The sequence below is a fragment of the Trachypithecus francoisi genome, unplaced genomic scaffold (assembly GCF_009764315.1).
Source record: "Trachypithecus francoisi isolate TF-2019V2 unplaced genomic scaffold, Tfra_2.0 Lachesis_group1, whole genome shotgun sequence".
NCBI classification, from domain to species: Eukaryota; Metazoa; Chordata; class Mammalia; order Primates; family Cercopithecidae; genus Trachypithecus; species Trachypithecus francoisi.
This window is the reverse complement of record NW_022681454.1, coordinates 61,129,068-61,141,592: the sequence shown is the minus strand read 5'-3', so window position 1 is coordinate 61,141,592 and position 12,525 is coordinate 61,129,068. Positions and strand designations below refer to the sequence as shown.

The 12,525-nt window shown below is 37.7% G+C and overlaps 1 protein-coding gene across 1 annotated transcript in view; it reads right to left on the bottom strand.

Annotated features, from left to right (window-relative positions):
* Positions 1-4,936: 4,936 nt before the first annotated feature.
* Positions 4,937-12,525, bottom strand: part of LOC117084903 (A disintegrin and metalloproteinase with thrombospondin motifs 3) — a 60,356-nt gene continuing 52,767 nt past the window's right edge. The window contains exon 19 of the mRNA XM_033213320.1: positions 4,937-7,671. Coding sequence (XP_033069211.1) covers positions 7,103-7,671 — 569 coding nt within the window. The 3' untranslated portion in view covers positions 4,937-7,102. The remainder of the gene's footprint in view (positions 7,672-12,525) is intronic.

The window sequence follows — 12,525 nt, the reverse complement described above, 5'->3', positions numbered from 1 at the left end:
AATTCCATGGTTTGATATGAGACACTGGAAGGAATAAAAATTCTGGATGAGGTGGGTTGGGGGCCAGGCCAGTAAAGTGGAAAAATAGGAGTCCAAATTTGGACTTTTTAGGCTATAAATTTCTACTAGTCATCCAACTGGAAATGTCAAGTAAGTAGTTATAAATATGAGTCTGGAATTCAAGAGAACATATGGGGTAGAGAAAAACTTTTGGGAGTTTTCAGCCAATAGATGGTATTTAAAGACAGGAGACTAGATAAGATCACCACACTTTCTCACTGCATTTGGAAATTTCTGCCAGGCTACGATATAAACTTTAAATCGTGTCTCTTCCAATCACCCTGACTCTCGATATGTATAAGTGACTACAACAGTATAGATTCTTTTCTTTTTCATCTAGTAGTTTAAGAAGTCTAATAATGTGATCAAAATAAGGGTTGTAAACTTCCATGTAAATATGGGAACTAGGTTTCTTAACTATTTTATTAATAACTTGCCTCTTGGAAATAATAACCTGAACTGGAGTTGACAAGCTAGTTGTCCTTGGTCAGGCAAATCTACTTTCTTCTTGTAAGAAGAAAACACCACATGGAAAAGTAAGTGAGAACGGTAAGAGATGAAAGAAAGTTGAGTCTATTATAATGAATGGGTAAGAAATTATTTGTTCACTTATTCAACAAATATCTACTAAGAGTGCAAGACTCTGGGTATACAAAGATTGAGAAATGGTCCTTTCCTTCTCTAAAAGCAAATTCACAAAGATAGCAGAGGAGAAAGGAATTCATTTTATAGGGACTTAAGAGGCTAGGGTTAGTTTTATGTGGAACAACAAGAATAAAAAAATAGAAATATCTGGGATGGGATTTGTGAACTAGGAGTATAAAAAGTGGAGTGAACACCACGAAATATGAAAAAGAGAAAGCATAGATACTATTTGGTTTGGCATGGCATGGCTTGAATAGGATAGTGACACACACACAAGAAAATCTGAGGGCGGGGTGAGTATAACATTGAAGAAGACCCCAAAGAGACGGAGACATTCACAAGTCAATTATGAGAGTTCCAGACAAAGCCTAATGTGAACTAGGGAGAGATAACGGAGAAAAAAGAGGGAACAGAGACAAGAGTCATTTTAGAAGTGAAATAAACAGAACAAGGGAGCTGATTATATACGTAGAGTAAAAGACAAAGAAAAGAATGATAGTGAAAAAGTATGGCTGGTTCTTGGCAAGGCTGAGCTTAATGAGCAACACAGAACACAGGACTAAGACCTAGGTTTCTTGGAAAGGTAGTAATCACTTGGTTTTTAGAAATGCTGAAGTACGTTGTGACAGCAGAGGTAAGAAGTTCAGCAGACACAGGGGAATGTGTTTGTGGTTTGGTATAGATGTGAAGGCTTACTCATGGAGATTTGGAATTAACTTTATAAGAGGTCATGAAAGATGGAGGAGCCAGCCAATGGGACCGAGAATGAGGGTGTTTTCCCTGGATATCCTACAAAGTCCCATCTGACATATAAATTATATAATACCAGACTGTACAATGGCAAAGTCTATAATATAAACATTTATAATAAAATCAACTGTAACAATATCCTTAAAAATACAGTTTTAGGGACATGAGCTCATTTGATTCACACTAGAAGTCTATCAGATAATATTTTCATTCAACTTTGTAGATGAGGGAACTATGTACTAAAGAGACAAGTCCTACGGGTTCGTGAATGGAAGACAGGATTTAAATCCAAGTTGCATGAGACAAAATCCCAGGTTCTTTTCACCAAGGCCATGTAATGCTGGAGAGAATCTGGGAAAAATAAAGGCCAGAGTTTTTATACTAACCCACGAGATTGTGTGTGATTTCTCACCTCTTACTTCTCTTTTATCTTCTCCTAGTGACCCCATCAAACACTTATATCCACTTCACTGTCCTTGTTGCTGTTCCTTGCACTTACCAGACATACTGCACTTTAGGGCCTTTCCACTGGATGCTGCTTTTTCCTGGAATGTTCTTCACCAGAGATTGTAGAAATAATTTTCTTACTTCCTTCAAGTTTTTCACCCTCTAAATGAGTCTGCCACTACTCTCCCACTCAGTACTGCACTTTGCTCTTCTTAATCACGTTTTAACGTACTTGATATCAAAGCCACGCACGATGATTATTGTTTGCTGTGTTTTTTCTACTACAATGTACCCTCTATAGGACAGCAGGGATTTTCATTATTTTCTCACTACTGTATTGTAAGCACCTGGAATGTTGCCTGGCACACAATCAGAGCACAATAAAATTTTGTCGAATCCATGAATTCTTCAAGTGAGAAGGAGCAATTAGGAATGACTTGAGAGTGGTTCTTCTGTTGTGTGCTTGGGGTAGAATACAGGCTGCAGTGGGCCCCACAGTGAATGCTGGTAAGGGCGGGAAAGAGGAGAGGCAGAGAATGTAAGCCAGTCCCTTGAAAAGTTTGGTGGTGGAGAAAGGAGATCAGAAAGTGGGTCATGAAGCACAAACAGATTCAAGCAAAAGTTTGATCCTTCCTTATATGACGATGCAGACCTGGGTCTGCTTGTAAATTTAATAAATGTATGTAAGAAAGCACTGAAGATTCAAGTCAGAACAAATATGAAGGAAAGAAAACAATGCACTTGGCTATATGGCTAAAGAGACTATTTATCCAGATCACTCACATCATTCAAGATCATTTCTAATGGTCATGAAAACCCAGAGCAAAAGCAGATGGAATCAGAGTGGCTGCTGCTTCTGACAAGTGAATCTCCATGTTAGGAATGTTGCGGAAATTAACTAAAGCATTCCACTAGATGCTATGTTGCTATCTCCACACACTATGTAACATCTGAGATGTAAAAATAAGGATTGCAATGCCTCCCTCCACACAAAACCAGAATATTTTGGACAGGTCTTCTGAAAGGCTATAGAAATACAACTCATTCCTGTTGCCAATACAAACAAATGAAGATGTCCCTAGCATGTAGCTGAACACATTTCTGGGTAATATGGTGGTTGCAGCAGGTTCATTTGGAAGTGCAAAGTACTTCAGTCTTAGACCTTCACATTTTATCTGTCAAAATGCACACTTTGGCTCTCTTCTTTAGGATGACCACATAGACACTTGCTCATCTTGGGATAATTGACTTTCTTTTCATCGGAGTCCCTTATTTTTATAGAATAGATGGGTCCTAGCTATGGGAGAAAAAATGAACTGAAAGTTGGAGTACTAATCTCTCTTCTAATCCCAGTTCTATCCAAATTCACAAATGAGATTTTGGAGACATCACCTTTGGGTCCTAATCCTATTCCTGGAAAAGGAAGAGTGCTAGGCTAGATAATATCTAAAGATCCTTTCCAGTTCAACACTAGCTAGTTCCTGTTTCTGTCAAATAAGTTAACAGAGACAGAAAAAGTCTAAAAACAGAAGGGATACACAGTCATAACTCCGAAAAATCTGTTTTCGGCAGCAGAGATTTTACAGAATGTAGTAGATAATATAGTTGCAAAGTTTGTACAAAGAGCAGGGCACAGTTCTAGGTACTAATGAATACAAAATAGATTTTTTTTTGTTTGTCCAGGGACAAAATGTATAGAGTTCAATTACGATTAAAGGGTATACATGAGCCCTTCTTCCCTTGGCATATAAGACCCAGAGCCCCTTCTATAGGTCCCAGAGAAAGTCTGTAATCAAGAGAAGAGGACTGACTTGGTGGCAGCAAGTCTGAGGACAAAATATCTTGTAGTACAGGATGCCACCATAGAAAACACAGTTGCCTTCATCTTTGGAGTCATTTGCCAGGTTGTGCCTATTATGAAAAACCTATTGCATTATATACATAGTTCATGCAACTCTCTGCTTCTATTCTTGTGTTCCACATTCTTTTGGGGACATGGGATACTTTGGGCAGAAGGGACTTTGTGGAAATCGTTTCCTTGGTCTAAAATATTCAAATTGAATCCTTTGAAGTTTGTTGATCACGCATCACAAGATAAATGGTTAAAAAATAGATATTCTGGAGAAAATAACAATGGCAATCTTTTACCCAACACTTAATGTCTATCCCATGAGGTACTGTGTTTATTGTTTTTCCAGGATTCTCAATTTTTGTTTGCTCAAACAGCTTTATGATGTATGAAGTGTTATCGTCTTCATTTTACATATAAAACAAGTGAGGCTTAGTCACATTAAGTAACTCCTCCAAGTCACCATTGGTTGACTTTAGAACCAGGAGGTAAACCAGCAGTCTGATTTTACTGCTCATACTCTTAACCAGAGTATCATAACTTCTTGAGAAGTTTAGAAATCTTGTCATTTTGTTTCAGGAATAGAAAGCAGACCTACTGGCTCTGTATCTTCCACCATGAGAAGTTTGTTTTTACCTTGAACTACTAGTGGGAGTGAGCATCTTCTTGTAAGTCTCCAAATATCTCATCTGAAAGACTTGTTCTTTGTGCAGATTTGTAATTTTAGCACCATTTGTTTATTCCATACCAAAAGGCCTTGCACTGTGATGGTTCCTGCCTCCCCAGACTCCTGAGTCTTGAGTAATGTGTTTCCGCCAATTCTCAGGTAATGAAGGTTCAAAATTAATGAAAGCTTTTATTTAAAAATCACTCAGAAGTTGCAGATTTTAAAAACAGAAGGTAACCATTTCTTTCTCTGAAATACGAGCGTGTTCACCATCTTTACTCATCTTCTTCATAGTTATATGAGACAGATTTAACCAAAAGCCACCTCTTACTTTGTTTTTGTTTTTTAAAAAAATCATTGTAATATACCATGATGTGAAAACAGGAGACAGTCACTTGAGTCTTTCAAACAACTACAAGTAGTAAATAAATTTGATGCCATTTCACTGTGTAAGAGGAAATACACGTTTCCATTACCCCATGATGAATCTAACGATAAAATCTAGATAGAGCCAGATCTATATTTTGTTAACATTTTTATTGCTACGTGCTCTCAATACAACAAACAGCATCAGTAGTGTACACTTTGATAAAAAGGAATTTTTAGCTTGGTAGAAAAGAAAGCCCAAAGGTCAGAATTATAATGAATATGTACATCTTTATGGAAACTGTTTGTGTGACCATCCTTATCTTCCCCCGTGGATGAGATGTATGCACACGCAAGTAAACTAGAGAGAATTTTATCCTATGGGAATTTTTAGGAAAAATAAAAAAAGATTTAAGGCTCAGGGACTGTTTTACTATCTGAAATTTGCCTAATTTGACCTTCAAAATTCTTGCACAAAGTAGCAGCAATTCTTTAGAGGTATAGAGTCAATAGTTTAAGTTGTTAGTTTACAATGATTAAAATGTAAAAGTTCTTGCACATTCTGTGCTTTGAGAGTTTAATTTATCTACATTTTAGTTTGCTAATATATTTTTACGCAGTTCAGGTACTGACCTCAAAATCATTATGCTGATAACACTATCTCCTCTCATTTACGTATAATTCATGACGCATTTATCTCTTTCAAAAACTTTTAAAAATGTTTCTAATTCACAATTTCATTGAACAGCTAGCTGAGTCCATACAATTTAATGTTTCCTTGAAGGGAAACAAGTCATCAACTTAATATCGACTACTAAAAATGCAAGATGTTTGCATAACATCAAATTAGTTCAGTTTTAGCTTTTGAGTTTGCTATAGTAGTTTGCTTAAATGTCTCCTCTATGCACAGAACAAAGCATGCATCTCTAATTATGTCTCTCTAGTTTACCAAAACATGTAATTGATATTAGTGTAAATATTTAGTACATAAAAATACTATCAAGAAAAAAATCAACTTTTAATAAATATCTTCGGTTCTGAATTCTATGTACAAGTACTTTACATCTACTCCCTGGAGAGAGCATTTCTGGCTTTGCTGTGAGCAAGGTGACCACTGACATAAATTATTAGCACATTATTGCAGTCAGATGCATTGTGGTTGTGAACATTTGAACAGGAACCATATGGAAAATAAATATCTCAACCATTGACATATGCTTTCTTGAACCTGCCTTCAAAGCTTCAAAGCTCTACTATACTCAAATGTCAATTCTAGACTGATGATACTTTTCTCAGCTACCAACATACAAATAAGTTATCCCAAAACTTTTTCCTTTGCGATTATTACAGTACCTTGAGTATAACTGTTTGTATCTGTCAACAATGTGAAAATTAAAAAAGAAACACACGCACACAAAAACAAAAGACACCTCAACGGTGCCTACTGAGGTCCCAGAAAGAGGGTTTCAGTTTTATCTTGCACGAGTTCATTTACTATTCATTGATCCCTGTGACCGTAAGTGTATGAAAACACCAATCCTTTAAATTATAAGTATAGAAGGCAATAGGTAACCTGATATGTGTATATCTATAGCTTTTGTGATTTTTTTCTTTTTCTATAATTTATGTATCACATTGTTGATTCAACAAAACCCTTTATATTGTCAGTAGCTGTAATTGTAACTTTCTTTTGTAATACTCTGCTTTGAAAATTAACCTGTAGAATGTCAAACAAGGCAATATTCAATGACAGGCACCTAGAACATCCAGAAATGTAATATAGTAAACAATCATTTGAGAACACATCTCTTAAAATAATACTGATTTTTGCAATATACAGTATTTACACAACAGCTGCAAATTTGCTCATACAATATTTCTAATATAGATAAATAGGAATACAAGTCTAAGAATTCTTTGTTCCATATCCAAAATTTCTTGTAAAAGTGTAAACCATTGGTATCTCTTTTTTATTTTTACTGTAACTTTTCTAAAACAAACAAAAAGTCAGCTGATATGCACAATTGGTTCCAGTCCCTTTTCTGCTTCAGACAGCGACCAACACAAACTTAGCAACATATTTTTTTCTTTAATAATCTTTGGTGCTTTCTTCCAACGAATTCTGGTAAATGAGTCAATGCAGAACAAAAGAGGATGAAAGCAACTAGAAAGTGAGCCAGCACTTTCTGTTCTTCCAATTACAGATAAAATGAGCTGACGATCTATAGAGATTTCCACTTTAAACAAGCATATGCACCATGGGAAGAGAGAGGTTGTCCAGGTTTTCCTCTAGTTTCTAGCCTTTTTGGTTCACTTTCTCATCTTTCTAAGGTGGATGATCTTGTTGGACGTCTGTTGTCAATAATCTTTCCATCTTTCTGTGAGGTTCTTGCCTGAGAAGAAGCACCTGTTGAATCACTGGCTGCAAAGAAGGAAGCAGCAGCCATTTGTGAAGCTGAACTGAGGTGGCCCCTCTTGGTGGGTGGGGAGGATGGTGCGGTGACCAGTCTCACAGTCTTACTTCTTGCTTGCTGAGCACTCCTCTGGGGTAAATTAGCACCATCAGGTTTACTGTTTGACCTGAAAGCAGCATATGCATTTGGACCTCCCACCGAAGAGATGCTACTCAAAGATGTCTTCTTTGCAGGGGTCTCTGAATGATAAGGAACCAAAGATGTAGGCATCACTAGAGATCTAGGGAGGTCACTAGGGTTAGAGACGACATCATCATGAGTTTCAGCAGCTTCTAGAAGGTATGGTGGTGGCAGGGTGCTACTGCGCTTGCTGCAGGACTCACAACATAACTTGTTATAACCTGGTATGGAGCAGTATCGTGCCAACACTTCCATTTGACAGAATATGGACTTGTCTCCCAGACATGGCTCATCTGCAAAAATAAAAAGAAAATAAACCAACACATGCATCTAAACATAAAACGAAAGGAGGAAAAAATGAACATTTTTAATGAATGTAAAAAGATTTAAGTGCAATCTGACACCTATGGGAGTGATCCACACAGGCTTTTGCGTTAAAAATATGAACATTAGAATGAATTCACTAAAATAAATAGTTCTTTATCTACAAAGTCCTTGTGATGATCATTATTTTAATATTTCCACCAGAAGTCTTCAGACCACAGAGGGTATTTTTTTTCTCCAAATAGGAACATATATCTGTTTTTAGAATGGGCAAAGATAATTTATTTAACGCTGTGGTTAAATTTTTAGGATGCAAAGGGGCATCTGTATTTTTATTTTATGGTATTTCTGACTTTCTCAGAGGGTATTCCCTACATTATGTTAAAATGTGAAATCAAAATAAATACTAAACACTTATAAAAACAAAACAAATCTTACAAAGGTATTCTCCAAAGAATAATCAAAATACCATATTGATTTTTAAAAAGTTCTCCAGTTTGAGATCGAGACCATCCTGGCTAACACGGTGAAACCCTGTATCTACTAAAAATACAAAAAAATTAGCCGGGTGCAGTGGTGGGCACCTGTAGTCCTAGCTACTTGGGAGGCTGAGGCAGGAGAATGGCGTGAACCCAGGAGGCGGAGTTTGCAGTGAGCTGAGATCACGCCACTGCACTCCAGCCTGGGTGACAGAGCGAGACTCCGTCTCAAAAAAAAAAAAAAAAAATCCAGTTTGAATAAAATAGTTTCATATTTATCATTGAATATTCTCAGATTACTTGTTATCTGAATGCACAAATTTGGGTAAAGTATGCCAAATTTCTTATGAATAATTCATGGTTCTCACACTTAATTTTATTTAATTGACAGTACTTTATGTTTGAAGGATACTTAGTAACACTCATAAAATGTAATTTCATTGAATTGGCAGCACTTGGTCTAAAAAATACTAAAGCAATACTCATAAAACACTTGATAACATCTAAAGTAACACTTCTAAAACATTTCATACTGCATGTGTACACATTTTTTTTATTACTTTAAAATTTTATTGATTCCAGGCTACAAGATTTGGATTTCAGATAATCCAAATATCTGATTGGATTTCAGATAATCCAAATCCAATCACAAAAATGTTAACTTGTGCGTAGTTTCAGTCATCCTGGGTATACGTTATGAAATAAAGACATATCCTGTGCCTGTCTGCTGACAGAACCAGTGCATAGAGTAGCATCCCTGCAGATGTGCAACACAGAAACACTGATCCATTCCCAAAGAATAAATGCAAAGAACTGTCAATTGTGGCATTTATGTAATAGAATCACTTAAAATTACAGTGTATTATTGGGTAATACTATATTGCTAAGAAACCTGCTACATAACTCCCCCAAAATTGAAAAATCCTTTTTCTAAAGTTTGAAACAAAAAAAGAGAGTCAGTTAGCAAAGCCAATAGAGGACTAAAATTACCAACAATGAGCTGTAATACTATCTCCACTTCCCAAATTGTGAAATGACTCATACATGCTTGATATGTGCAGGTCTATTATATGGTATAATGTGGCTGAATACTTTGTATAAGCTAGGTCATCATCTAATTATGTTATAAATGTCTGTGCATTATGTTAATGGATTTCACCTTAAATATTAATTTCTCTTCATGTGTGATTTACGTTTTTTTTAAACCCATATCTCAAAATAAGGAAACGTCTTCTTTCTGTGTATGTCAGGCTATAGGTCTTAAGAGGAGAGGACCTTATTTGACCTTGAACTCTCTTTTTCCCCTAACCCCTTTCCCTCATCACCCCTGTTCAGAGGCCCCTCTTGGAAGTATGACCTATTTTCTCTGAGTTAGAGAACGAGTCCAACCAAAGGTCTCCCATTTCTAAGTGTGAGCACTTTGGCATTGCAGAGTCCTGTTCATAACCTGGGTTTCATTGGGGCCAAAATATACTTTTGTGTGGAGGAGGAAATGGGAGAGATATTCTGAGAAAAATGTGAGCAAAGGAATACATTAACCTTATGGTAATTTGCCTACTGATAAATGGGAAGAGCTTATAGGCAAAAAAAAATGGTACAATCAAAATATGGAGTCACATAAAAAAATCAATCAATTAAAAAAAAATTAAGGAAACTTTTCAGACTTCTCGTTCCACCCCCAAATCATTATAAGAAGTTCTGGAAAAGAGATTTACACATGGTCTCAAAAGGCCATTTGATCCTAATAGCAGTTTGAGATTCTGGTAGAAAGTATTACTTATTTTACTTGAAATATGGTAGAAACATGCAACCATTTAGAACTCTTAGGATTGACCTTTGGGCCTCGATTTCAGAACAATAGAACAACTAAAAGGGATATGAAATCACTAAAATAGTTAAGCTATCTTATTAGCTCCTTGGTTTTATATTCAAAACAATTTCTTCTGGCGAAAGAAGCAAAATCAAGAAAATTCTTGCTAACCATTGGGCACCTCTGTAGAAATACACAGCTGTACCAGCTCCAAGATCGATAAAGCTTACTCACAAAGTGGTAGCCTCTTAACAGGAATAACTACATAAGAATAAAATATTATGGTGACAGTGTATGTTAAAACTTCTGAGTAAAGTTTGTTCTTTTGGTTTTGATTTGTATTTTGAGCTTTTACATATATCAATACTTTCCAAAGTAAAATGATTAAATATATAAGTCCTATGTCTCCCCCACATGGTCAGATATGTTCTTGCTATAACATATTTCAAATGAAATTTATAATGAAATAATTTATAAGGGTTAAAGACTTAAAGCCTGAAATTTCTTCAAAAAAATAAAACATTTGACAAGATAGTGCTTTGCCAATTTTCTTGACAAAAAACACCATTCAGCAGATGTCAGTATTCAATTAGTGTCTTACTTATGGTGTTGGAGGCCAAGCACAAAGCAACTTCTTTTTTTTAATTTTTTTTTATTTTTATTTTTTGCGATGGAGTCTGGCTCTGTTGCCCAGGCTGGAGTGCAGTGGACGGATCTCAGCTTACTGCAAGCTCCGCCTCCCGGGTTCACACCATTCTCCTGCCTCAGCCTCCCGAGTAGCTGGGATACAGGCGTCCGCCACCTCGCCCGGCTAGTTTTCTGTACTTTTTTTTTTTTTAGTAGAGACGGGGTTTCACTGTGTTAGCCAGGATGGTCTCGATCTCCTGACCTCGTGATCTGCCTGTCTCGGCCTCCCAAAGTACTGGGATTACAGGCTTGAGCCACCACGCTCGGCCCAAAGCAACTTCTTTAGTCTTGAGTCTTTTAATGTGTGAAAACAATGTCCACATTTGTCACTGGTATGGATTTAGCAGAACTGCATTTAAGAGAAAGACTGTGGTGGAGGTGGATGGGTGGGCTAGGAAAACAAGGGAGGAGAAGAAAATATAAGGGAAGAGAGAATGCAATAAACAGATGAGGGCAGTGAGAGAGAGACTTGGCGAGAGAAAATGAGACAGGAAGAGAAAAAGACAGGTCAGTGGAGGGGCTAGGAAGAGAAAGGAGGAGAAAGAGACAGACACAAGGAGTGAAAGATGGAGGAGTAGAGAAAAAGAGCTGTAAGAAGGAGAGGAAAAAGGTGGGTATGGTCTGAATGGGTGCCCCCAAAATTCCTTTGTTGAAACCTAATCCTCAAGGCGATGGTACTAACAGGGTGGGGCCTTTGGAAGGTGACTAGGCTATCGGGGTGAAGTGCTTATGAATGGAATTTGTGCCCTATAAAAGAGAATCAAGGGAGCTCCTTGGCCCTTTTCACCACATGCGGACAGAACAACGAGGCACCATCTAGGAAGCCCTCACCAGACACTAAATCTGCTGATGCCTTGATCATGGGCTTCTAGACTTAGAACTCTGAGCAATAATTTTTTTTTTTAATAAATTACGTAGTCTCAGGTATATTGCTATAGCAGCTAGAACAGACTAAGGCAATGGAGGAGATAAGAGACAGGGGGAGGGGGAGAGGAGAGAGAGAGAGAGAGAGAGAGAGAGGTGGAAGAGATGGAGAAACAGAGACAGACACACGAAGTTGGACAGGAAGGGGAGGATAAAGAAAGAAAGGGAGAGGGTGGACAGGAGGACACTGAGAAAGAGAAAATGGGAGAGAAAGAGAGACAAACACACGGAATAAGGAAAAAGGGGGAAGAGACAGGAAGAGGCAGAAGGAGAGAGATGATGAGAGGGAAAAAGAACGACAGGAGGTAGAGCCACGGAGACTAGGACAGGGAGAGGGAAGGAGAGCAAGAAGAAAGAGCAAGGACTAGAAAAAGCATGTGTGACTGACACAGAAAGTGAGCCACATACACGCAGCAGGTGACAGCTCATCAGAAACAGAGCAAGACAGACACCCAAAATAAGAGAGAGACAGAGGAGCACAAGTGGAGACACAGATGAGCGAGTGCAGGATAGAGACAGATGTGGACAGAGCTATAGAAATGGAGGCAGAAGGAGACAGTGATAGAGACAGAAACGATCCAATACATTTTGCTTGTTTTATTTACTTATTTTTTGATATGGAGTCTCACTCTGTCATCCAGGCTGGAGTGCAGTGGCATGATCTCGGCTCCCTGCAACCTCTATCTCCTGGGTTCAAGCGATTCTCCTGCCCCTGCCTCTCAAGTAGCTGAAATTACAGGCATGCTCCACTACACCCAGCTAATTTTTGTATTTTTAGTAGGGACAGTGTTTTACCATATTGGTCAGCCTGGTCTTGAACTCCTGACGTCAGGTGATTCACCCACCTTAGCCTCCCAAAGTGCTGGGATTACAGGTGTGAGCCACCGCACCTGGCCCCATTTTGCTGTTTTAAAATAGCAAAT